This window comes from Bufo gargarizans, chromosome 3, assembly GCF_014858855.1.
Source record: "Bufo gargarizans isolate SCDJY-AF-19 chromosome 3, ASM1485885v1, whole genome shotgun sequence".
NCBI classification, from domain to species: Eukaryota; Metazoa; Chordata; class Amphibia; order Anura; family Bufonidae; genus Bufo; species Bufo gargarizans.
The window spans coordinates 38,345,030-38,372,417 of record NC_058082.1 but is presented as its reverse complement, the minus strand read 5'-3'; the positions used below and the strand labels follow the sequence as shown (position 1 = coordinate 38,372,417).

The 27,388-nt window shown below is 45.3% G+C and overlaps 1 protein-coding gene across 1 annotated transcript in view; it reads right to left on the bottom strand.

Moving 5' to 3' along the window:
- Positions 1–5,271: 5,271 nt before the first annotated feature.
- Positions 5,272–27,388, bottom strand: part of RAB30 (RAB30, member RAS oncogene family) — a 111,482-nt gene continuing 89,365 nt past the window's right edge. Inside the window, exons 2-5 of the mRNA XM_044285121.1 lie at positions 21,600–21,700; positions 20,343–20,426; positions 17,961–18,144; positions 5,272–6,408 (exon numbers count right to left, since the gene is read on the bottom strand). Of these exons, the coding sequence (XP_044141056.1) occupies positions 6,158–6,408; positions 17,961–18,144; positions 20,343–20,426; positions 21,600–21,692 (612 nt within the window). The 5' untranslated portion in view covers positions 21,693–21,700 and the 3' untranslated portion in view covers positions 5,272–6,157. The remainder of the gene's footprint in view (positions 6,409–17,960; positions 18,145–20,342; positions 20,427–21,599; positions 21,701–27,388) is intronic.

The window sequence follows — 27,388 nt, the reverse complement described above, 5'->3', positions numbered from 1 at the left end:
TGCTCCGGTCTCATCAGAGTGCGGACAGGGCAGTGTACAGACACTGGATTCCGTATAATGGTTGCTCCTCTCTCCGTTAGTAAGGGGTGCACACTTAGCTGAGCGCTTCTGCCCTTTGTTATAAAGATCAATCACTGTGATGTCACAAGTTTTAGATTTTTTATTTTTTTTTAAATGAGAGAGAGGTACCTGTTAAAATTGGCCCTAGATAAAACTGTAGAGGGTATATTAGAAAGGTGCTGCAGTAACCAGGTACGGCCACTACATGGCGTAGGGAGCTGTGTAGTTCTGGTGCTGCATCTCCTGAAAACACCTGATCGGTTGGGTGCCAGGTTCAGACCGTGGCGGATCTGATATTGATGACCTATAGGTCATCCATAGTTTAGTCTCCTTTAATTTTAGTTTTATTGTTAGGTTTAATCTGTAATGGTGATTATTTTTTTTTAAGTGTTGGAACCATTTTTCATTTAAAAACGTTACTGAAGGCGGCCATTAGGGATGAACGAATCGACTTCGGATGAAACATCTGAAGTCGATTTGCCTAAAACTTCGTTCTACTACTGTACAGAGCAGGAGCTCCGTACAGTATTAGAATGTATTAGAAGTTATTGCTTCCTTGGAACTGAAGCAGAGTTCGGGAAATTGATTTTTACAGTACAAATTAATTTATGAAGTTATTGCGCAAAGTCTCGCAAGACTTTGCGAAGCAATAACTTCAGCTCATCGAAGCTAATACATTCTAATACTGTACAGAGCATCTGCTCCATACAGTATTAGAACAAAGTTTTATGCGAATCGACTTCGGATGTTTCATCAGAGGTCGATTCGCTCATCCCTAGCCGCCATATTGGGGACACAAATTTCGTTCCTGTATTATTCGTATAGGCAGGAAGTATGTGCAATTGAAATGAACGAGAGAGAGATTATTACAGTCTTCTCTCCTAGAGAACTCTCCCCTAGAGAACAGACAGTGATGGGGGAGCTGTGTACTGCATAGTGTTACTATCCTGCCTTATCTTGGCTTCCAGCAGTACCGTAGAGCTGTCATTAACGTGCCTGAGATGACTCTTCTCATCCTATCCCAATCTATACAGCAAAACCGAAAAGTAAAAACAGGAGCAGGCAGCTTATTGTGGCTGCTCTTAGGTCTATTGTGAAAATGTCCAAATGTTTTTTACATTGATAGCTACAATAAAACATGAGCCGCTCCCCTGCTCTAACAGCCCGGACGAACAGGAGCACCGATCCGGACTGTTTAACCCCTTAACATGATGTGCATCCGTAACGACCTTCGCCCCCCCCCCCCCCCATCACACAGTGAAAGCCGTAAAAAAAAAAAAACTGAATTGCTAATTTATTCTTAGTCGCCACAGAAGAAAATTCATAATAAGCGCCCATCCATATGAAGTCAACACCAAATTAACACCCTATCGTTTACAGGTTAAGGGGAACCGATCAGAAGGTTTTTTTATCTTGAAACTGCCAACACTGGCTATTAGATTAGCTGCTATTCTTGCTGATAGTATCCTCATTAGAAAAAGTGTAGGATTTTGCTAATAAAAAAAAAAAAAAAGCATGTTCTGTATTCTAATTACATTGATGTAGTCACAGGGAGGTGGAGAGACTCGGCAGTAGAATCAAGCTGGCCATGTTTTAAACCTGCCCAATTGCCATCCCTGAGTACAGGGCATGAAATACTGTGCATGCGCCATTGTTCTCTAGTTTTATTCCTCTTTGGGCAGGCTATGTTAGGTACTTACCTGTCTGCGTTCCAGCAGCGAGTCCATCCTCTAATGCGTCACTCCAGGGAGCAGGGATGCTGCGCCAATGAGGCTCGATACTAGCGTCATATACTTCCTGACGGTGGGGTATTTAAACAGCCAACTGCTAGCCACAATTGCCTGTAATCGGTCTTGATGCTTGCTAGTTTGTGTTTCATGTGGATTCCTGGACTTCTACCTCTTATTCTGGTTCTGACCTTACATCCTGGTTTTCTCCCTGCTTGATATATTACTCTGCTTTTGTCTCTTCTCAAATTTTGATGGTATTCTCTACTTTTGACTCGCAGTGTCTGACTAAGTAGGTCCTGTGCACTGGTTCAGAGACTGTCGCCCAGTTGTGGGCCTCTGTTTAGGTCGGATCATCCAAGTAGGTAAGGGACAGTGGTGTGAGTGGGGTTCAGATCTGCACAGTTCCCTACCTGACATGACAGCTTGGTGGCTTCTAACACATGAGCGGTGAAGCCTTGTGCACTTGCCTCGGAGTCATGTGCATGTGCACTGGAAGCAACCAAACTTTTGGAAAAGAAGTTCAACTAGAGGACAGGATTTTGGGCTGGTTTTAAATTTTATGCCTTGTTCTCAGAGACATCAAGTTTGGGGCATGATCAGCTTGAACCTTCTCCAAAGCATCTCCACTGGCATAACGCCAACAAGGCAATTAGTATAGGGCATGTGCGGGATTAAAGCGCATTCTACTTTTCCTAAAAATAAGACCTTTAGTAACTCGGCAATTAATCGAACAGCTAGCGGCGGTAAAGAGGAAAACCCTTCCTCCTTACCGCCGACAGGTTCCCTTTTAACATTGTGAGCTGAGGTATTTATTATATATTCGTATACAGGCCATAGGTTCATTTTGCTGTTGCAGAGCTTTAAATCCTCTCCTTCCCCTCACACGGCCATCTGCAGCCACCACTAGGGGGAGCCTACTGCAGACTGATGTACGGTATGCAGCTCTATTAACCTTCATCACCGACACATCTTCAGTCAGCTTCTGGGCTTCCCTTCATGGCAACTGCAAACAAGTAATATTTGGGAATTTAAAGCGGTTGGCCAACTAAAACCATTTATAACCTATCCAGCTGATAAATGTATGATTGAGGGGGTCCAACATCAGGGACCCCCTCTCAAGATCACTAGAGCGATAGCACACATTTGTGACCACCACTTCATGGTTGAGCTGAGTGATGTACTTAGCAGTCCCATATACAGTGAATGGAGAGGTGCTCATCCATGTGCACTACCACTCCATTAACAAACGGACTCCCGTTCTCCTGATTGGCGGGAGTCCCAATGGTCAGAACCCGAGGAATCATAAATGTCGGCTATTTTTGGAAATCCCATTGAAATTTGTTGGAGACGCACTGCGCAAGGGCAGCAACCACTGAATTCACTTCTGTGGGGCTGACGGAAGTAGCTGAACCAGCATTCAGATACACTGCCTGTCCCCAAAAAAAGTTGCAAAAAAAAAGTCACGCACTCTGATATTTCGTTGGACCACCTTTAGCATTGATTACGGCACGCATTCGCTGTGGCATTGTTTCGATAAGCTTCTGCAATGTCACAAGATTTATTTCCATCCAGTGTTGCATTAATTGTTCACCAAGATCTTGCATTGATGATGGTAGAGTCTGACCGCTGCACAAAGCCTTCTCCAGCACATCCCAAAGATTCTCCATGGAGTTAAGGTCTGGACTCTGTGGTGGCCAATCCATGTGTGACAATGATGTCTCATGCTCCCTGAACCACTCTATCACAATTTGAGCCCGATGAATCCTGGCATTGTCATCTTGGAATATGGCCGTGCCATCAGGGAAGAACAAATCCATTGCTGGAATAACCTGGTCATTCAGTAGGTTCAGGTGGTCGCTGACCTCATTCTTGGAGCACATACCGTTGCTGAACCTAGACTTGACAAACTGCAGCAACCCCAGATCATAGCACTGCCCCCACAGGCTGGTACAGTAGGCGCTAGGCATGATGGGTGCATCACTTTATCTGCCTCTCTTCTTACCCTGATGCGTCCATCACTCTGGAACAGGGTAAATCTGGACTCATCAGGTCACATGACCTTCTTCCATTCCTCCAGAGTCCAATCTTTATGTTCCCGAGCAAATTGAAGCCTTATTTTCTGGTTTGCCTCACTGATTAGTGTTTTTTTTACGGCTACACAGCTGTTCAGTCCCAGTCCCTTGAGTTCCCTTCGCATTGTGCGTGTGGAAATGCTCTTACTTTCACTATCAAACATAGCCCTGAGTTCTACTGTTGTTTTTCTTCGATTTGATTTCACCAAACATTTAAGTGATCGCCGATCACGATCATTCAGGATTTTTTTTCCCACCACATTTCTTCCTCGAATACGATGGGTCCCCACTATCCTTCCAGTTTTTAATAATGCATTGGACAGTTCTTAACCCAATTTTAGTCGTTTCTGCAATCTCCTCAGATGTTTTCTCTGCTTGATGCATGCCAATGATCTGACCCTTCTCAAACAGACTGACATCTTTTCCACGACCACGAGATGTGGCTTTCGACATGGTTGTTTAAGAAATAAGAAGCAACTCATTGCACCAGTTGGGGTTAAATAACTTGTTGCCAGCTGAAAGATAATCACCCCCGTGCAGTAATTATCCAATAGGAGGCTCAGAACTATTTGCTTAGTTAAATCCAGGTGGCAACATTTTTGTTGGACAGGCAGTGTATTTTTGGCACTCTCATAGGAATGAATGCAGGGTGGCCGCTCGTGTAGTGAGCCCTACGGGACTTTGAGGTCTCCGTTCTAAGCATAGGTGTGGGACCCGCACTTATCAGACATAGCGGGCATATCCTAGCGATATGCCCCCAGTGTCTGAGATAGGAATAACCCTTTTAATGGTTGCATAGAAAATTTATAGGGGTCAGAATATGGCAATGCAAATCAAAATAAATATTTTTTTTTCCAGCTTCCCACTACATCGTATGCATATCAAATGGTGCCATTAGAAAGTAAAACTTTCCCTGAAAAAAACAAGCCCTCCTGTGGCTATGTGAATGGAAAAATAAAAAAGTTATGGCTTCAGGAAGGCAAGGAGTAAAAAAAAAATGAAAACACAAAAACAGAAACTCCTCTTGAAAGGGTTGATGCATATTGAAGGCGTCCATAGCCTTTAAATAGACTTATGAAGCCACATAGACATTAAATCTGAAATCATATGAAGGTATAGTGACTTCCATATGCCTAAGCAATGTGTGATACCACTTGGGCTTATCCTCAACCTTTAAAGACGTCTCGAGCTGTAGTGGCCTATGAGCCTGTGAAGACTGAGGGCTTTGAGTCATGACCACGATGACCTAGGAGCCTATAAAACTAAAGCTATACTCAACCATATGGGCTATACGATAACCTAAGGAGAAAATATTCACAATTTGCCATATTGCTAAAGTTTATATAGGTTATCGCCAAACCATGCACACCAGATAAATAGTTCCTCTATAATAGCTGGTGAGAATCGAAGCCCATACAACTGTTTATTCATTATTTCAAAGGGATACCATTGTGATATAGAAAAAAAAAAGACTTTCTGCAATGGGTTACAGTGCATATTCCGCTTGCAAAGTTCTACAGACAAGACCTGTAAAAACATTTAAATGCTGATGCGGCAACCATAACGCTGGCCCTTCCCCCCCAATCTCATCGTTTCATACAGACAATGGCTCTTCTACTTAAAACCGTTAAAAAAAAAAAAAACATTTTTAATTTTTTTTGGCAAAATAAAGGTCGATACTGGCAGCCAAGATTTTGTTGTTGTTGGAGATCTACGTAAATGCTAAATAATAAATCAACATTCGTTTATTCCTGCAGAATGTCAATGAAAAAGGCTCTTCCTTCCATCACAGTTTATAGGAAATTAAGAAAATTTCAGTCATTAAAATCCAGGAGAAGTCCCCGGAACGGTTATAAGGAACATCCTCGGTCTCAAAAAGTTGCATTCAGAGTGGAGCTAGCATTCCAAATAATTATAAAAAGTTCTCCGTTTGTTCAATTCCAGTCGGATAAACGTACGACGGCTGTTGGCTTCTGCTTCCTCCAAGATGCTTTTCTATCTACTAGAACTAAAAAAACTAAAAGTTGAACAAAAACCCAGTGTGGTATGCAGCATTTCGTTATATATATATATGAATATAGGGGGTTTTATGTTCTAGGTTGTACCCAAGACTTGTCGACAGGACTCACAACTTTGCGTCCTCCTCTCGGCCACCTGCCACCAAACATTGGTGACTTCCGTATTGGTCCTCTGTTCACGATGGCCAGAATCGTAGCAACATCAGCCAGAGGGAAACCATCTGGTGAAAAGGCCTTCAGCCCATAGTGAATGTTTGTTTTTGCTTTTTCCTGACCGCTAGTTAAAGTTACAACAGTTCAAATAACTGATGGTTTTCCCTTCTCCCGGCAAAGAAGAGTCTACATTGTTCACCAAGGCGTTTTGCCTGGCCTCGCTGATGAGGCGGCATGCTAAGTCCAGGAAGAGTTTCTCCACGTTGTCTGACTCTTTGGCAGAGGTTTCTAGGTAATACATGTTTTGGGATCCGGCAAATTCTTCAGCTCTTTGTTGGGAGACCTCCCTCCTCTCCGCCAGGTCGATCTTGTTCCCTGTAATTAGAGGTAGAGAAGAAGTGGGATGAAATGTTTGTTTCCAGAAATCCAAGGACGTGATGTCTTCAAGACAAATGAAGCTCTGCTTCTATTAACACTGGTTTGTTTGTGAGGTGTAGAAAACAAAGTATCCAGAAACCATCACCAAGCTGCTGTTGATGGATACATTTTATTTTAATAATCAGTCTTATTTTTATAATACTTATTCAATTAATACTTTGAGTGCTCAAGGGTGTACGAAAGTGTAAAAGGGCACATCAGATTTGTATATCCTAATGACCAAGGCTGTATTGTAGGTATGGCCATCCTGCAGCTCTCCAGCTGTTGTAAAACTACAACTCCCAGCATGCCCTGCTGTAGGCTGGAAAGCTGTAGGCAGTCTGGGCATGCTGGGAGTTGTAGTTTTGCAACAGCTGGAGCGCTGCAGGTTGGCCATCCCTACTGTATTGGATATATACACAAAGCACTGCAATAAAAATAAACGCATCGAAAGATCGGTCAGCAGCGGCCAGCCTCCTGATGGTATCTAGGTAGTGTTTTTTTTAATGCAATTTGCAGTACAAAACAGTCAAGTTTTGCAGTTGTTGATATATACTTAAGCCAATATTTTTTTCTCAGACACTCAAATTATCAACCGATATACACTGGGGGGAATTTATCATCCGCCTACTTCAGTTTTCCGGCTTAACAAAAAAGTTGCAAACCCCATGCACCATCATAAATTAAGCACATCCTCTGGGGGTCTTGATAAATTCTTCCCTAGTGCACCACACTATCCCCTAGAAAAATTGCTTCCACATAATACCGCCATAGTGCAGCTTTCCATGGAGACTACCTCCATTTGGGCACTGTTCTAGGGGAGAATTTGGTGACTGTCAGATGCACCATATGGAGGTATATTGAGTAGCTGTGGGTATTGCTGTGTAAGCGCCATCCCCAGGGCAATGTGGGCACAGTGAAGGGCTTGGGCGATGCATCAGCCAAATCTGCAAATATTTATTACTAGCAGAAGGACCCGGCTTTGCTCGGATATATTTAATCTATTTCATTTAATGTTTGTATGTGTTGTTAAAAGATATCAACACTATCCACTATAACAGTGACATCTGAAGCACCCCGCCTCCAAAACAGTGACCTTCACAGCCCCCCACCCCTTAACACTGACCCCCCCCCCCCCACAGTGCCCAGTCCCTTAAAATTGGACCTCCACAGCATACCACCCCCTTAACAGTGACCTCTACAAGGGACCCGCCCCCTTAACAGTGGCCTTTACTGGATCGGGGGCGTGTCCTTTTGAACAGCTCACTCTAAGACTGTCTGAGTGTGAGCTGCAGGGAGAAAGTCCCCCTTCCTCCCACATCTGCAGCTGACAGAAGTTGATTTTTACCTTCATTTATTCAATCCCTGTTGGCTCATGAGTGGGTGTGGCCTAACCAGATCGGGGCGTGGCTTAGCGGGACCTAGAAGTTGATTTTTAACTTCATTTTGTCAATCTCAGGCGGCTGAGTGGGAGGGGGCGTGGCCTAACAGGATCGGGGGCGTGTCCTTTTGAACAGCTCACTCTAAGACAGCAGCACTGTGCTGTCTGAGTGTAAGCTGCAGGGAGAAAGTCACCCTCCCTCCCACCCCTGCAGCTGACAGAAGTTGATTTTTACCTTCATTTTATTAATCCCCGTCGGCTCAGGAGTGTGAGGGGGTGTGGTCTATCCAGATCAGGGGCGTGGCTAAGCAGGACCTAGGGGTGGGTTTTAAGTCTTTTGAGGGTGGACACATTTTGCAGGAGGCGTGCCTGGGCTCCTTCCTGCAAGAGTGACGACCCTCCGGGCACCTTACTGGCTAATTTGCATACCAAATAAACTGGATTTTCAGAAGATAGAAAACATCTATTGCTGGAACAAAGGCACATCTGAAAAATAGTGTACTAAGTGCTATTAGGCCATGGCTTTACTGCAATAGCGATTATCCTGGTGACAGATTTCCTTTAAATCTCTCCTATACATAGGCGTTGCTACAGGGGGGCAAGGGGGGGGGGGGCAATTACCCCCCGGTTAGGTATGGGGTAGATTGTATTATTTTCCCTTATAACATGGTTATAAGGGAAAATAATAGTATTCTTAATACAGAATGCATAGTACAATAGGGCTGGAGGGGTTAATAAAAAATAATTTAATTCACCTTAATCTACTTGTTTGCGCAGCCGGCTTCTCTTCTGTTTTCTTATTTGAGGAATAGGACCTTTGATGACGTCACTGCACTCATCACATGGTCCATCACATGATCTTTTACCATGTCGATGGATCATGTGACGGACCATGTGATGAGTGCAGTGACGTCACCACAGGTCCTTTTTCCAGTGCACAGCAAAGATGACAGGAGAGAAGCCGGGCTGCGCGAACAAGTGGATTAAGGTGAGTTAAATTTTTATTTTATTTTTTTAACCCCTCCAGCCCTATTGTACTATTCATTCTGTATAAAGAATGCTAATATTTTCCCTTATAACCATGTTATAAGGGAAAATAATAATGATCGTGTCTCCATCCCGATCGACTCCTAGCAACGGTGCGTGAAAATCGCACCGCATCTGCACTTGGCTGCGGATGCTTGCGATTTTCACGCAACCCCATTCACTTCTATGGGGCCTGCGATGCGTGGAAAACGCACAAAACGCACAAGTGATGCGTGAAAATCACTGCTCATGTGCACAGCCCTATAGAAATGAATGGGTCCGGATTCAGTGCGGGTGCAATGCGTTTACCTCGCGCATCGCACCCGCGCGGAAATCTCGCCCGTGTGAAAGAGGCCTAAGGCTGCTCCTGGCTACTGATTGCTGGCTGCTGCTCTCTCTGGGAAAGTGGTAAAGCAGGAACAGGCAGTTTAGTTTCCTGCTTCCCTAAGGGGAAGGGATAAGGGAAGGGGAAAAGAAAAACTGATCATTGACAGTCAGCGTCAGCAGCACAGTGACTGCACTGGCTCATACAGAGGGGAGCTGCCCCCTAACTCTGCCACTGACCCCTACTCATGGCACTACTAGATCTCCTTCAATGATCCCCCAATGTGCTCTTGGATTGAGAGGAGGGGCCTGATTGCAGCTGGCAGGATGCCTGGCGGAGTGCATTATCATTGTGAAGGGGAGAGGGTGGGGGTGCTATTAATTGCATTGTGTCTGGCAGGACTGGGGGAAGGGGGGATATAGTTAGGAGAGGTACTTGCCTAGTAAACACAGGGCCATCCATCACTTATTAACCCCTCCCTTGCCAGCCCACCCAGCCCCAATGCTGTGTGTTATGCTTTGAACTTTTTTTTAGTCCATGAAGGGGTTAATTAAGTGTTGGGGGGCAGGGGGGGGGGGTGTTATTGTGCATATTGTGTTTGGGAGCCATTTAACAAGTTTGACCAGTTGGGTTTGAGCGTGGTTGTGGTTGAGTGTTATCCACAGATCCCCCATAACAGTGTGTCATCCACAGATGCCCCCATAACAGTGTCATCCACAGATCCCCCATAACAGTGTGTCATCCACAGATCCCCATAACAGTGTGTCATCCACAGATCCCCTCCATAACAGTGTGTTATCCACAGATCCCCTCCATAACAGTGTGTCATCCACAGATGCCCCCATAACAGTGTGTCATCCACAGATCCCCCATAACAGTGTGCCATCCACAGATCCCCCATAACAGTGTGTCATCCACAGATCCCTATAACAGTGTGTCATCTACAGATCCCCCCCATAACAGTGTCATCCACAGATCCCCATAACAGTGTGTCATCCACAGATCCCCCATAACATTGTGTCATCCACAGATCCCCCATAACAGTGTGTCATCCACAGATCCCCTCCATAACAGTGTGTCATCCACAGATCCCCTCCATAACAGTGTGTCATCCACAGATCCCCTCCATAACAGTGTGTCATCCACAGATCCCCCATAACAGTGTCATCCACAGATCCCCCATAACAGTGTGTCATCCACAGATCCCCTCTATAACGGTGTGTCATCCACAGATCCTCCATAACAGTGTGTCATCCACAGAACCCCCATAACAGTGTGTCATCCACAGATCCCCTCCATAACAGTGTGTTATCCACAGATCCCCTCCATAACAGTGTGTCATCCACAGATCCCCCATAACAGTGTGTCATCCACAGATCCACCATAACAGTGTGTCATCCACAGATCCCTATAACAGTGTGACATCTACAGATCCCCCCCATAACAGTGTCATCCACAGATCCCCATAACAGTGTGTCATCCACAGATCCCCCATAACATTGTGTCATCCACAGATCCCCCATAACAGTGTGTCATCCACAGATCCCCTCCATAACAGTGTGTCATCGACAGATCCCCGTACATACGGGAGTGTGTCATTCGTGACAGATGCCCCTCCATAACCAGTGTGTCATCGGCCAAGATCCCCTCCATAACAGTGTGTCAATCCACAGATCCCCATAATGGTGTCATCTACAAGATCCCCCCATAACAGTGTGTCATCCACAGATCCCCCATAACAGTGTGTCATCCACAGTCCCCCATAACCAGTGTGTCAATCCCACAGATTCCCCCATAACAGTGTGTCATCCACAGATCCCTATAACAGTGTGTCATCCACAGGATCCACCCCCATAACAGTGTCATCCACAGATCCCCATAACAGTGTGTCATCCACAGATTCCCCCATAACAGTGTGTCATCCACAGATCCCCCATAACAGTGTCATCCACAGCCCATCCATAACAGTGTGTCATCCACAGATCCCCCATAACAGTGTGTCATCCACAGATCCCCCATAACAGTGTGTCATCCACAGATCCCCATAACAGTGTGTCATCCACAGATCCCCCATAACAGTGTCATCCACAGATCCCCCATAACAGTGTGTCATCCACAGATCCCCCATAACAGTGTGTCATCCACAGATCCCCATAACAGTGTGTCATCCACAGATCCCCCATAACAGTGTGTCATCCACAGATCCCCCATAACAGTGTCATCCACAGATCCCCCATAACAGTGTCATCCACAGATCCCCCATAACAGTGTGTCATCCACAGATCCCCCATAACAGTGTGTCATCCACAGATCCCCATAACAGTGTGTCATCCACAGATCCCCATAACAGTGTGTCATCCACAGACCCCCATAACAGTGTGTCATCCACAGATCCCCCATAACAGTGTTGTCATCCCAGAACAGTGTGTCATACACAGATCCCCTCTATAACAGGTGTATCATCCACAGATCCCCCTCCATAACAGTTGTGTCATCCACAGGATCCCCTCCTATTAACAGTGTGTCATCCAACAGATCCCCTTCTATAACAGTGTGTCATCCACAGATCCCCTCTATAACATGTGTGTTCATCCAACAGATCCCCTCATAACATGTGGTGTCATCCACAGATTCCCCCATAACAGTGTTGTCATCTCACAGATGCCCCCATAACAGTGTGTCACTCCACAGATCTCCCTATAACAGTTGACATGTACACATCCCCCCATACAGTATCCCGATCCCCATACAGTGTTGTCATCCACCGATCCCCCTATAACAGTGTGTCATCCACAGAATCCCCCATAACAGTGTGTCATCCACAGATTCCCCTCCATAACAGTGTGTCATCCGACAGCATCCCCTCCATAACACGTGTGTCATCCGCAGATCCCCTCCATAACAGTGTGTCATCCACAGATCCACCATAACAGTGTGTCATCCTACAGATGCCCCCCTTAACAGGTGTCATCCACAGATCTCCCATACAGTGTTCATCCACAGATCCACCTCCATAACAGTGTGTCATCCAACAGATTCCCCTCTATAACAGTGTGTCATCCACAGATCCCCATAACAGCAGTGTCATCCACAGATCCCCCATAACAGTGTGTCATCCACAGATCCCCATAACAGTGTCATCCACAGATCCCCCATAACAGTGTGTCATCCACAGATCCCCCATAACAGTGTGTCATCCACAGATCCCCCATAACAGTGTGTCATCCACAGATCCCCCATAACAGTGTGTCATCCACAGATCCCCCATAACAGTGTGTCATCCACAGATCCCCATAACAGTGTCATCCACAGATCCCCCATAACAGTGTGTCATCCACAGATCCCCCATAACAGTGTGTCATCCACAGCCCCATAACAGTGTGTCATCCACAGATCCCCCATAACAGTGTGTCATCCACAGATCCCCCATAACAGTGTGTCACCCACAGATCCCCATAACAGTGTGTCATCCACAGATCCCCCATAACAGTGTCATCCACAGATCCCCCATAACAGTGTGTCATCCACAGATCCCCCATAACAGTGTGTCATCCACAGATCCCCCATAACAGTGTGTCATCACAGATCCCCCATAACAGTGTGTCATCCAACAGATCCCCCATAACAGTGTGTCATCCACAGATCCCCATAACAGTGTGTCATTCCACAGATCCCCCATAACAAGTGTGTCATCCACAGATCCCCCCCTAACAGTGTGTCATCCACAGATTCCCCCCATAACGTGTGTCATCCACAGATCCCCCATAAACAGTGTGTCATCCACAGATCCCCCATAACAGTGTGTCATCCACAGATCCCCCCATACAGTGTGTCATCCACAGATCCCCCATAACAGTGTGTCATCCACAGATCCCCCATAACAGTGTGTCATCCACAGATCCCCCATAACAGTGTGTCATCACAGATCCCCCATAACAGTGTGTCATCCTACAGATCACCCCCATAACAGTGGGTCATCCACAGATCCCCATAACAGTGTGTCATCCACAGATCCCCATAACATTGTGTCATCCACCGATCCCCATAACAGTGTGTCATCCACAGATTCCCCTCCATAACAGTGTGTCATCCACAGATCCCTCCCATAACAGTGTGTCATCCACAGAATCCCCTCCATAACAGTGTGTCATCCACAGATCCCCCATAACAGTGTCATCCACAGATCCCCATAACAGTGTGTCATCCACAGATCCCCCATAACATGTGTCATCCACAGATCCCCATAACAGTGTGTCATCCACAGATCCCCCATAACAGTGTGTCATCCACAGATCCCCCATAACAGTGTGTCATCCACAGATCCCATAACAGTGTGTCATCACAGATCCTCTATATCAGTGTCATCCACAGATCCCCATAACAGTGTGTCATCCACAGATCCCCCATAACAGTGTGTCATCCACAGATCCCCCATAACAGTGTGTCATCCACAGATCCCCATAACAGTGTGTCATCCACAGATCCCCCATAACAGTGTCATCCACAGATCCCCCATAACAGTGTGTCATCCACAGATCCCCCATAACAGTGTGTCATCCACAGATCCCATAACAGTGTGTCATCCACAGATCCCCATAACAGTGTGTCATCCACAGACCCCCATAACAGTGTGTCATCCACAGATCCCCCATAACAGTGTTCATCCACAGATCCCCCATAACAGTGTGTCATCCACAGATCCCCCATAACAGTGTGTCATCCACAGATCCCCATAACAGTGTGTCATCCACAGATCCCCATAACAGTGTGTCATCACAGATCCCCCATAACAGTGTCATCCACAGATCCCCATAACAGTGTGTCATCCACAGATCCCCCATAACATGTGTCATCCACAGATCCCCCATAACAGTGTGTCATCCACAGATCCCCCATAACAGTGTGTCATCCACAGATCCCCCATAACAGTGTGTCATCCACAGATCCCTCCATAACAGTGTGTCATCCACAGATCCCCATAACAGTGTGTCATCACAGATCCCCCAAACAGTGTCATCCACAGATCCCCATAACAGTGTGTCATCCACAGATCCCCCATAACAGTGTGTCATCCACAGATCCCCATAACAGTGTGTCATCCACAGATCCCCCATAACAGTGTGTCATCCACAGATCCCCCATAACGATACCCCATAACAGTGTGTCATCCACAGATCCCCCATAACAGTGTGTCATCCACAGATGCCCATAACAGTGTGTCATCCAGATCCCCCATAACAAGTGTCATCCACAGAGCCCCCATAACAGTGTGTCATCCCAGATCCCCCATAACAGTGTGTCATCCACAGATCCCCCATACAGTGTGTCATCCACAGATCCCCATAACAGTGTGTCATCCACAGATCCCCCCATAACAGTGTCATCCACAGATCCCCCATAACAGTGTGTCATCCACAATCCCCCATAACATTGTGTCATCCACAGATCCCCCATAACAGTGTGTCATCCACAGATCCCCCATAACAGTGTGTCATGACAGATCCCCCATAACAGTGTGTCATCCACAGATCCCCCCATAACAGTGGTCATCCACAGATCCCCACCATAACAGTGTCATCCACAGATTCCCCATAACAGTGTGTCATCCACAGATCCCCCATAACAATTGTGTCATCCACAGATCCCCCATAACAGTGTGTCACACAGATCCCCCATAACAGTGTGTCATCCACAGATCCCCATAACAGTGTCATCCACAGATCCCCCATAACTGTGTCATCCACAGATCATAACAGTGTGTCATCACAGATCCCCCATAACAGTGTCATCCACAGATCCCCATAACAGTGTGTCATCCACAGATCCCCATAACATGTGTCATCCACAGATCCCCCATAACAGTGTGTCATCCACAGATCCCCCATAACAGTGTCATCCACAGATCCCCCATAACAGTGTGTCATCCACAGATCCCCCATAACAGTGTGTCATCCACAGATCCCCCATAACAGTGTCATCCACAGATCCCCCATAACAGTGTGTCATCCACAGATCCCCCATAACAGTGTCATCCACAGATCCCCATAACAGTGTGTCATCCACAGATCCCCAAACTGTGTCATCCACAGATCCCCCATAACAGTGTGTCATCCACAGATCCCCCATAACAGTGTGTCATCCACAGATCCCCCATAACAGTGTGTCATCCACAGATCCCCCATAACAGTGTGTCATCCACAGATCCCCACCATAACAGTGTCATCCACAGATTCCCCATAACAAGTGTGTCATCCACAGATCCCCTCCATAACAGTGTGTCATCGACAGATCCCCTCCATAACAGTGTGTCATCCACAGATCCCCATAACAGTGTGTCATTCCACAGATCACCCATAAACATTGTGTCATCCACAGATCCCCCATAACAGTGTGTCATCTACAGATCCCCCCATAACAGTGTCATCCACAGATCCCCCATAACAGTGTGTCATCCACAGATCCCCCATAACATTGTGTCATCCACAGATCCCCCATAACATTGTGTCATCCACAGATCCCCCATAACATTGTGTCATCCACAGATCCCCCATACAGTGTGTCATCCACAGATCCCCCATAACAGTGTGTCATTGACAGATCCCCCATAACAGTGTGTCATCCACAGATCCCCATAACGTGTGTCCCCCATAACAGTGTCATCCACAGATCCCCATAACAGTGTGTCATCCACAGATCCCCCATAACAGTGTGTCATCCACAGACCCCCATAACAGTGTGTCATCCACAGATCCCATAACAGTGTGTCATCACAGATCCCCCTAACAGTGTCATCCACAGATCCCATAACAGTGTGTCATCCACAGATCCCCCATAACAGTGTGTCATCCACAGACCCCATAACAGTGTGTCATCCACAGATCCCTCCATAACAGTGTGTCATCCACAGATCCCCCATAACAGTGTGTCATCCACAGATCCCCCCATAACAGTGTGTCATCCACAGATCCTCCCATAACAGTGTGTCATCCACAGATCCCCCATAACAGTGTGTCATCCACAGATCCCCATAACAGTGTGTCATCCACAGATCCCCCATAACAGTGTGTCATCCACAGATCCCCCATAACAGTGTGTCATCCACAGTCCCCATAACAGTGTGTCATCCACAGATCCCCCATAACAGTGTGTCATCCACAGATCCCCCATAACAGTGTGTCTCCACAGATCCCCCATAACAGTGTGTCATCCACAGATCCCCCATAACAGTGTGTCATCCACAGATTCCCCCATAACAGTGTGTCTCCACAGTTATCCCCCCATAACAGTGTGTCATCCACAGATCCCCCATAACAGTGTGTCATCCACAGATCCCCCATAACAGTGTGTCATTAACAGATTCCCCCATAACAGTGTGTCATCCACAGATCCCTCATAACAGTGTGTCATCCACAGATCCCCCATAACAGTGTGTCATCCACAGATCCCCTCTATAACGGTGTGTCATCCACAGATCCCCTCTATAACGGTGTGTCATCCACAGATCCCCTCCATAACAGTGTGTCATCCACAGATCCCCTCCATAACAGTGTGTCATCGACAGATCCCCTCCATAACAGTGTGTCATCCACAGATCCCCATAACAGTGTGTCATCTACAGATCCCCCCTTAACAGTGTCATCCACAGATCTCCCATAACAGTGTGTCATCCACAGATCCCCTCCATAACAGTGTGTCATCCACAGATCCCCTCCATAACAGTGTGTCATCCACAGATCCCCTCCATAACAGTGTGTCATCCACAGATCCCCTCCATAACAGTGTGTCATCCACAGATCCCCTCCATAACAGTGTGTCATCCACAGATCCCCTCCATAACAGTGTGTCATCCACAGATCCCCCATAACAGTGTGTCATCCACAGATCCCCCCATAACAGTGTGTCATCCACAGATCCCCCCCATAACAGTGTGTCATCCACAGATCCCCCCCATAACACTGTGCCTGCGTACTGAGGAGAGACAGAAAGGAGAGGAAAGAATCCGCGGAAGCAAGCAGAGGACGGCACAGCAGACGACTGAATAGCTTCTTTTGAAAGTAATTTGTTTTATTATATATTATATATCCCTGCATACAGCAATACTCTCGAATTTTGTAATCTTTTTTATATATACTTTTTTTTTTTCAGTAGTATGATTAAGTGGTGAAAATTATTAGTCCCCCTCCATTTTTGACTGTGGTATCTTATGTGCCCCCCCCATGTATTGCTAGAGTCGCCACTGCTCCTACAGCAGTGAAGATAAATGGCTGGGTTGTTATGGAAACCTGGAGTAAAACTGTGTATGTGGAGGCTGGAGGACCTGCGAGCTTCTATTGGCTGATAAGGGTCATGTGACCAAGCTTCTATTGGCTAATGCATTTTTTTGGAATATCTCAGGAACGGTACGTTGTAGAGAGCTGAGACCTGATCTAAAACCTTCCCGGACACCTGATGTACCTGTGTGCCAAATTTCGTGATTGTAAATGCGACGGTGCGGATTCCTTTAGCGGACATACACACATACAGTCAGCTTTATATATTAGATTTAGCAGATTGCGTCCACTCATTGAGCAATAATTGTAAGTATGTAGAGCACATGTGCTACCACTAGGGGCACTGTGGTTGAAGAACATATCATTCCTGCTCATCTTTGATGTCACGCTCCTCAAGCAATGTAGGTTACTGCAGATGGTGGGGGCTAATATTAATTATATGATGACTCTGTGAGGTTAAGTCAGGTTACGAATTTGTCAGTTTTAGGGTTAAACTGCCCTGACTTACCCACAAGCACAGTGATGACTTCATTGTTAGCGTATTGTTCAATTTCCCGCAGCCACTCCGGAAGGCAGCGGAAAGATTCCTCGCACGTTATATCATAGGTTAAAATCAATGCATTGGCACTGCGGTAATAACTTTGGGTGATGGAACGAAATCTCTCTTGACCGGCGGTGTCCCATATCTGGAGCTAAGGAACCAAAAAAGAAAAGAAAAATTAAGAAATATTAGCTTTTCCGAAACTGGCAATACATATACTTTAAAAAAAACACACACTAAGCTTCTACAGAATCCAGCTGGCAGATCCTTCTCCGCGCGTTTCCAGATTTATAGTCAAAGAGCGGAACGTGATAATAGGATCCAGCTGCTCTGCCCCGAAAAGCTGCAAGATTTGTAGTGACTCTTAGAAAAAGCAATTTGACTCCACTCAGCAAAACAACAAGAGGCTCCGTTCAGATATGAACAGAACAGGCAGGATCTTATCAAACCTACAAAATATTACGCAAACCCCAATCAGTTCCCTGGCGCCAGTTATACTGAAAATGCCTGACTCAACCACATTAAGTAGAACAGAAAAGATTACCTCAATATCAAAAGGTTCACAGAAAAGCTGGATGGGGAAGAACAAGTGTCTAGACTAGAAACAGTGGGGTCAGGCATAAAAAGAGAGTCATCCTGGACCTTAGTAAAAACCTATTAAGCTTTAGTAATGGCTTACTGACCCTTCGTGGAAGCTTACTGGGCCATAGTAGAGGCAGTTAGACCTAGAGGCTTGAGAAAAACAAAGTCCACCCTCTTTGAATTCTATGGTTTTATCTGTGAGGACAATACAAAAACATCTGGTCCATAGAAGGTCTTAAAATAGGGTAGCTACAACCTCAGATAAAGAACAGCACACGACGGATTAGACCGTGTCATCATTTATTCTACAAGGACTAGGCCCAAGTGCAGAAGCTGTGTGTGAAAAATGAAGTACACCCTTACTGCTTCCATAGGGATCAAGAAGATAAGTAGCCACCAAATGCCCTTGATTAACTGATCATCAGCAAATGTGGACACCTCTATAAAAGTAGACGTTTTGGCAGTTTGCTGGTCTGGAGCATTCAGGCGTGTGTTAAGGAGCAAAGACATCAGCAATGATCTCAGGGAAGCCATTGGTACTTCCCATCAATCTGGGAAGGGTTATAAAACCATTTCCAAACTATCTTCACTATCTTGCAGTCATTGAGTCGACCATGGACTTCTCTGTATACCAAAGTATTATGGAGTCAAAGGTGAGGCCATCTATCCAACAGCTAGAGCTTGGCCGAAACTGGGTCATGCAACAGGACAATGAGCAGCAAATCTACAGCAGAATGGAATCAAAAGAATCAAGAATCAAGATCTTGCAATGGCCCAGGTGAAAGTCCAGACCTCAACCCAATTGAAATGCGTTGGTGGGACCGTGAGAGAGCTGTGCATAAATGAATGTCCACAAATCTCAACATTGTAAAGAAGAGTGGGTCAAAGTTTCTCCAGAACGATGTGATAGACTGATAAAGTCATCCAGAGAACCATTACTTCAGGTCATTGCTGCTAAAGGGGGTTCTGCAAGCTATTGATTCGCGGGGTAGACTTCGTATTTCACACATGACTTTTCCAGTTTTGCTTCATGTTTGGTGAATAAATAATGACGCGGTGGAATCTGTTGTGTGCTTGTTCTTCATCTGAGGTTGTAGTTACATAATTTTAGGACCTTCTAAGGACCAGATGTTTTTTTATTTCCTGGTACGTAAAACCATAGTATTCAAACAGACTCTACACATCACCATTACCACTATAATATATACATACTGTAAATAGTACTGCTATATATTGTGCACATCACCATTACCACAATAATGTGTACCTAAATAGTACTGCTATACTGTACACATCACTATTACCACATAGATAGCACTGCTAAACTGTACACATCAATATTGCCCCTATAATGTACATATAAATAGTACTGCTAAACTGTACACATCTCTATTACCACTATAATGTACATATAAATAGTACTGCTAAACTGTACACATCTCTATTACCACTATAATGCACATATAAATAGTACTGCTATACTGTACACATCTCTATTACCACTATAATATACATATAAATAGTACTGCTCTAATGTACACATCAATATTACCTCTACAACCCACACATAAATAATACCGCCTCGACGTAGACATACATAACACTGCTATCCCATACACATAAATAATACTGTTATAATGTAAACTTGTTTCTCTAATTCTATACAACCCCTTTATATAGGTTTAGTGCTCCCTCTTCCCCTTTATATAGCTGGAAATTTTGCCATTAGAAAAAAAAACCTCTAGAATATAAAATCGATAATCTCACCTTTATTTTTTCACCTTTTATTTCCACAGTTTTAATCATAAAATCTACCCCGATGGTGGCCCCCTGGCCCGGCGGAAAAAGACCCTGTGAAATGGAACAAGACAGTCAATGAAAGGTCAATGAGCGCTGGATAATACTCATCAATGAGACAGGCGGCACTGCACAGGCGCCGCTTATCTATAGATCTATACATCTTACTGCAGCCGGCAGGAAGTGAGTGGGAGAAGAACCACGGGGCAGAGGTACCAGTAAGTATTATGGGGGGGCACACTTCAGCTGCTGCAGACACCCCGAATCAATGGCATGGAGCCACTGCTTCCTCTTTAAAAAGAGGTTCTGCAGCTGCTGATGCTAGAAACAAGCAGCAAGCAGGGGTATGTGGGGCAGATTAGGACTGAAATATTTAATAATCTGTCCTTTTTGACAAAATTAACGCTTTACCTACTGAAGTTAGTGGAGGCACTGTGGATTAGTGGTAGGCACTGTTGTATTGCTGCACTCAGGCCCTGGGTTCGAATCCGACCATCTGCAGGGGGTTTAGATTTTCTCCTGCTCTTCCTTTGGGCACTTCCACCCTCCAAAAACATGCCTTCCCCTCCTACAAAATTGTGCCTGAGATGTGGGTATGCCATTAGGAGCCCTCTGGGCGCAGAGACCGATGAGGGTGATCGCAACGCTGCAAAATATGTTGCTGCTATAACAATGAAACAATGGGCAACAAACAGTTAAAGGGGTTCTCCGGACTACAGATAATAATAGCCTATCCTCAGGATAGGTCATCAATATCGGAACCGCCAATCGGCTATGTCGGCAGAGAAATCTATACAGTGTACAGAGCGGAAGCAGACAGCACCATACACTGTTTAGTGGCCGTGCTGGGGTACTGCAGCCCAGCTCCCGCTCCATACGCTATATCATTTGTAGCGCCCCCCTCGCTATGAAACTCAGGCCAAGAAAATACCCCCTTGATTGTCAACAATGCGCTGCAAAGGGAACTGAACCCACTAAGATTGGGGGGCCCCTGCTCTCTAAGGGCCCCATAATATTTACAACTTGGCTCCAGGGCACCACCAGCGTGTTGTGGTGAAATGGTGGCATTACAGTCCTAGGCCGGAAGCATCCCCATGACTAGTTGTAAAAAGGGGGACACAGTAAAACCGCAATTCCACCACAATCCAGGGGGGTCGCCACGGAGCCCTCGTCCGGTCCGGTCCAGTCCATACCCCCTGACCACGTAATGAATAGAGACTTCCTTACCTGAGTAAAGCGCCGCACCAGACAGGTCTTCCCTACGCCAGCGTTCCCTATGAGTACGATCTTGAATAGAAAGTCATAATCTTCCATACTCATTTACACAGCTGTGGAGGAAAGAGAGGAGCGGTCAGTGCACGGGCTGCGGACTGAGGAGCGACTACTCCTGCGGACGATGACTACTCCCATCCCGGGTTATTGTGACATTCACTGGGGAACTTTACCCCTCCAAGTAAACAGGACAAAGGTCTCCAGCTCTGCACCGGTTTATGTCAACAGACTGTAGCCGCTGACTGTGTACGAGGGAAGCTGGGTGCCAACCAATATGGCCGCCACAGTAATCAGTATCCAGCTTTTCTATATACCAGAGCGGCAGATCTGCCTGGTTATGAATGTATTACCACATAGAAGATAGGCACACTTTCTGTTCAGGAGTCTGGGAAAGCTGAGTGACCAACCAATATGGCCGCCATTATACAGCCTTCCTAGATACCAGAAAGGCAGATCCGCTTCGTTGTGAGGGATGCATTCCCAAGTCTGGGAAAGCTGAATGGCCGCCATCATACAACCTTACTAGATGCTAGTTTGGAAAATCTGCCGGGTTATGAAGCCATATTAAAGTGGGGGGATGTATCATCACACAATTAGGCTAATTTGCTGCTCATGAGATTGGGAAAGCTGGGTAGCATCTGCTGAGCGACGTTATGACGACCATATTGGATCTCACTCAGCTGCTCCACAAACAGATATGACAATATAATAATAATAATATGTTTAAAGGGACAGCAAAGAGTAAAAGAGGTACTCCCAGTTTGTACATTGGGGGCAAATCGCTAGGATATGCCCCCAATGTCTGGTAGGTGCAGGTCCCACCTCTGAGAACCGCATCTATAATTTGTACAGACCCTCAATTTATTTCTATAGGACTGCCAAAAATAGCCGAGTAGCCCCAAAGACGTGAATGGAGCAGTGCCCACGCTTGACCGGTGCTCTTCCCATTCAATTACATAGTCAAAAAATAGGCAAGCACTATTTTAAAATGAATTGAGGGCGGCCGCGCATGCTCGGTGCTCTCTCCGTCACTTTGCAGGCTCCATTCTAGGTATAGGTGCGGGTCACAGAGGTGGGACCCACACCTATTAGGCATTGGGGGCATATCCTAGCGATATGCCCCCAATGTCTAAGATGGAAATACCCCTTTAATACAGGGGGCGCTCTGCCTAGACACCTATTATTTATATTAGTTTCTGGAAAAGCTGGGTGACACAGGGATAAAAAAAAAAAAACGTGAAAGAGAAAATGGCTGTATAATCCCCTACACAAGGTGTAACACGCAGCACAGCTTTATCAAAATTGTCTAAAAGACATCTGTAGCAACCTATTATATTGTAGCTTTAAAGGGGTTGTCCCACAAAAATATTCTACAGTTTTCAAACCAGCACCTGGATCTGAATACTTTTGTAATTACATGTAATTAAAAATTTTGCAGAGCCACTGAGTTATTCAATAAAATGTATCTGTATAGCGCCACCTGCTGTTTGTTATTTTCTTATTTCTTTCACCCGCTCACTGAGAAGGCCACACATGCTCAGTTTCAGCCTTCAACTGCCTCCTGAGCTGTGATAGGGAGAGCTGAGACACGCCCCTGAGCTGTGATAGGGAGAGCGGAGACACGCCCCTTGCCTGCAACAGAAAAGACACTCCCCTTGAGCTTTCAGCCTGATATAAATCTAGCAGAGCAATAAATGGCGAGATCTCTGGATCCATGTGAGGTACAGGGCTGGTTCTAGCTTTGTTAGACAGAGGTTGTCATTTACTATGTGATCTCGGATTTTTATTTTATACATTTTTACATTAGTCATGGGGTAACCCCTTTGATTATTCAAGAGCAGAATATGAACTAAAAGCTGTGCTGTGATTGGTTGCTATGGGCACAAAAAGTCAGTTTTGAAAATGTGTTATAGGGAGGCAGCAGCTGGGGCGGGGAGAGGAGAGGCAGGCTGAGAAGCCTGTCTCTGTGCATTACACTTAGCTCTTTTCAGTATTTAGTACACACTAAAGACGGATTCTCCCTAGCAATGCTAAGTACGTAAAATTTCCTAATAAAGTATATTGCATACATTATTAAAATCATTTTCTTTATAGAAAAAAAAATGCAAATGGAATTTAGATATCATTTAGATTAGATTTAAATAGATAGATCATCGCTTTAATCGCTTTCTTTACCCAAGAGAAGATGAAGGCCGGATTATGAATTTTACACTTTAAATCACAGCAAACCTTGCAGCTCCATACTTAAAGGGGTTGTCCCACAAAAAAATATTCTACAGTTTTCAAACCAGTCCCTGGATCTGAATACTTTTGTAATTGCATGTAATTAAAAATGTATCATAACTACTGAGTTATTCAATAAAATCTATCTGTATGGCGCCACCTGCTGTTTGTTTTCTTATATCTTTGTTCTGCTCACTAGGATGGCCGCACATGCTCAGTCTCATCCTTCAACTGTCTCCTGAGCTGTGATAGGGAAAGGGTTGCACCAGAAAGGACACACCCCCTGAGCTGCAGCAGAAAGGACGCTCCCCTTAAGCTGCCAGCCTGATATAAACCTAGCAGAGCAATAAATGTGGAAATCTCTGGATCCATGTGAGGTACAGGGCTGGTTCTACCTTTGTTAACAAGAGATTGGCATGTACTAGATGATGCCTGGTTTTAACTTTTTTACATTATTCCTGGGACAACCCCTATTCCAGTACAAAAGAAATGTTGCAAGGACATCAGATGGTTAAAGAAAAGCAAACACGCTTATGCTGACCTCATAGATTCCCCCCCCCCCCCCGCGCTATTGTGATGATGCCGGGGTTCCTGCTACTCGCCACTTCCTGTTAATGTCCCAACACAACAGGAAGTGGCTGTGAATGTCTCTTAGCCAATCAATGGCCGCAGAGATGACCCGCTTTGTCAGGATGTCAGCAGGAAGTGGAGCTCAGCTATTGCAAGAAGAAAGTGGTGCCGTGCCCCAGCCAACCAATCAGAAGCCAGCTCTTATTTCTCTGGGGTGCTTTGGAAAATGAAAGCAGCATCCTTATTGGTTGCTATGGGCAACATCTCCAGTTTCTCTTGCACTAGCTTTGACTAATTTCAGTGGACAAAATCTGAGTTTCCATAAGTGCTGGATGTCCTGGTGATAGCCGCCATGTGTCACTGATTGTACATGATGTCCCTAATAAGAGCGGACGCCTCCTCAATAAGCCTCCCCACTAAATCCCGCGCGGAATCGGATTTCGATTAGTCCGCTGAGTAAATGGTTTGTTTTACTCTGTCACTGAGATTAGTCTGATGAAGTACACAGCGCGCCTGCCATGTATTACTACAGATGTCAGGGCTCCGCAGGTAACCGTGGTAACAGCATTCACAGCAGTGACCGCAAGTGACGTCATCTGAGGGTAGTCACTGAGAAGACCCTACCGATCCAGAACTATATATGATAGATAGATGGATGAATAGATAGATAGATAATTAGACAGTAGATAGATGTGCGATAGAAGATGTGAGATAGATAGATATTAGATAGATAGATAATGGATAGACAGATAATTAGACAGTAGATAGATGTGAGATAGATGAATAGATATTAGACAGATGGATAGATAAATAATAGATAATTAGGTAGATAGATATGAGATAGATAGATAGATATCTACCTAATTATCTATTATTTATCTATCCGTCTAATATCTATCTATCTCACATCTATCTACCTAATTATCTATCTATCTATCCATCTAATATCTATTTATTTCTCTATCTATCCATTATCTATCCATCTATCTAATATCTATCTATCTATCTATCTATCCTTCTATCTATCCTTCTATCTATCTATCTATCTATCTAATATATATTTATCTATCTAAGGGCTCTTTCACACCTGCGTTATTGTCTTCCGGCATAGAGTTCCGTCGTCGGGGCTCTATGCCGGAAGAATCCTGATCAGTTTTATCCTAATGCATTCTGAATGGAGTGAAATCCGTTCTGGATGCATCAGGATGTCTTCAGTTCCGGACCGGAACGTTTTTTGGCCAGAGAAAATACCGCAGCATGCTGCGCTTTTTGCTCCGGCCAAAAATCCTGAAGACTTGCCGCAAGGCCGGATCCGGAATTAATGCCCATTGAAAGGCATTAATCCGGATCCGGCCTTAAGCTAAATGTCGTTTCGGCGCATTACCGGATCCGACGTTTAGCTTTTTCTGAATGGTTACCATGGCTGCCAGGACGCTAAAGTCCAGGCAGCCATGGTAAAGTGTAGTGGGGAGCGGGGGAGCGGCATACTTACCGTCCGTGCGGCTCCCGGGGCGCTTCAGAGTGACGTCAGAGCGCCCCAGGCGCATGGATGACGTGATCGCATGGCACGTCATCCATACGCATGGGGCGCTCTGACGTCACTCTGGAGCGCCCCGGGAGCCGCACGGACTGTAAGTATACCGCTCCCTCGCTCCCCACTACTACTATGGCAACCAGGACTTTAATAGCGTCCTGGCTGCCATAGTAACACTGAACGCATTTTGAAGACGGATCCGTCTTCAAATGCTTTTAGTTCACTTGCGTTTTTCCGGATCCGGCGTGTAATTCCGGCAAGTGGAGTACACGCCTGATCCGGACAACGCAAGTGTGAAAGAGGCCTTATATCTATTTATCTATCTCACATCTTCTATCGCACATCTATCTACTGTCTAATTATCTATCTAGCTAGATAGATAGTCTCTACCTTTCTTTACCTAAGAGAAGATGAAGGTTGGGTTATGATCTAATCTTATTTTCCGTGCAGCAGACAGAATGTTCCGGCCCGCTCCTCGGTCTTATTATAAGAAATCCCCCTTTGTACATAGTGAGATATCAGCAGAGATAATTTGCCTGCGTCTCCTTCCCCCCATCCTGCTCCCTCTATAGCACAGCAGATGTCATCATTATTAGTAAGAGAATGACATGTTCTGTTCACAACTGGGTTATTTTTCGGGAAGGCTTCTCCCTGGAAATTGTTGGATATCACACCAAATTTCCGTCAATCTGTCTATTACCTCTGCGCGGCCGCGGCAGACACTAGGCATTAACCATTATCTGTGAGAGATCTCAGGAGCTATCACTGTAACCACAGACAGAATGAAGATTCTATGTCTGCAGCAATCACATCAAGGATTAAAGGAGTTGTCCAGGATAAGAAGAACATCACTGCTTTCTTCCAGAAACAGCGCCACACCTGTCCAGGGGTTGTGTCTGATATTACAGCTCGGCTCTATTGAAGTAATTAGGATGGAGCTGCAATACCACATACAACCTGTGAGTTCTGTGGTTTGTGAAAGACAAATGATAGACCAACACAAAGTAGTAAGTGTGTATGATGTGAAAAGAAAATGATGCATGGTTTTCAAAACTTTTAATAAAAAAAGATCTGGAAAATGTGAAATGCATTTGTATTAACCCCTCTGTACTCTGATACCCCTAAATAAAATCCAGTGTCACCAATTTCCTTCAGAAGTGACCTAATTAGTAAATAGAGTCCACCGGTGTGTAATGTATTCTCAGTATAACTACAGCAGTTCTGTGAAGGCCTCAGAGGTTTGTTAGTGAACATTAGTGATTAAACAGCATCATGAAAACCAAGGAACACACCAGACAGGTCAGGGATAAAGTTGTGAAAAAGTGTAAAGCAGGGTTAGGTTATGAAAAAAATATCCCAAGAGTATGGCACAACTGCAAACATACTAAGACATGGCCGTCCACCTAAACTGACAGCC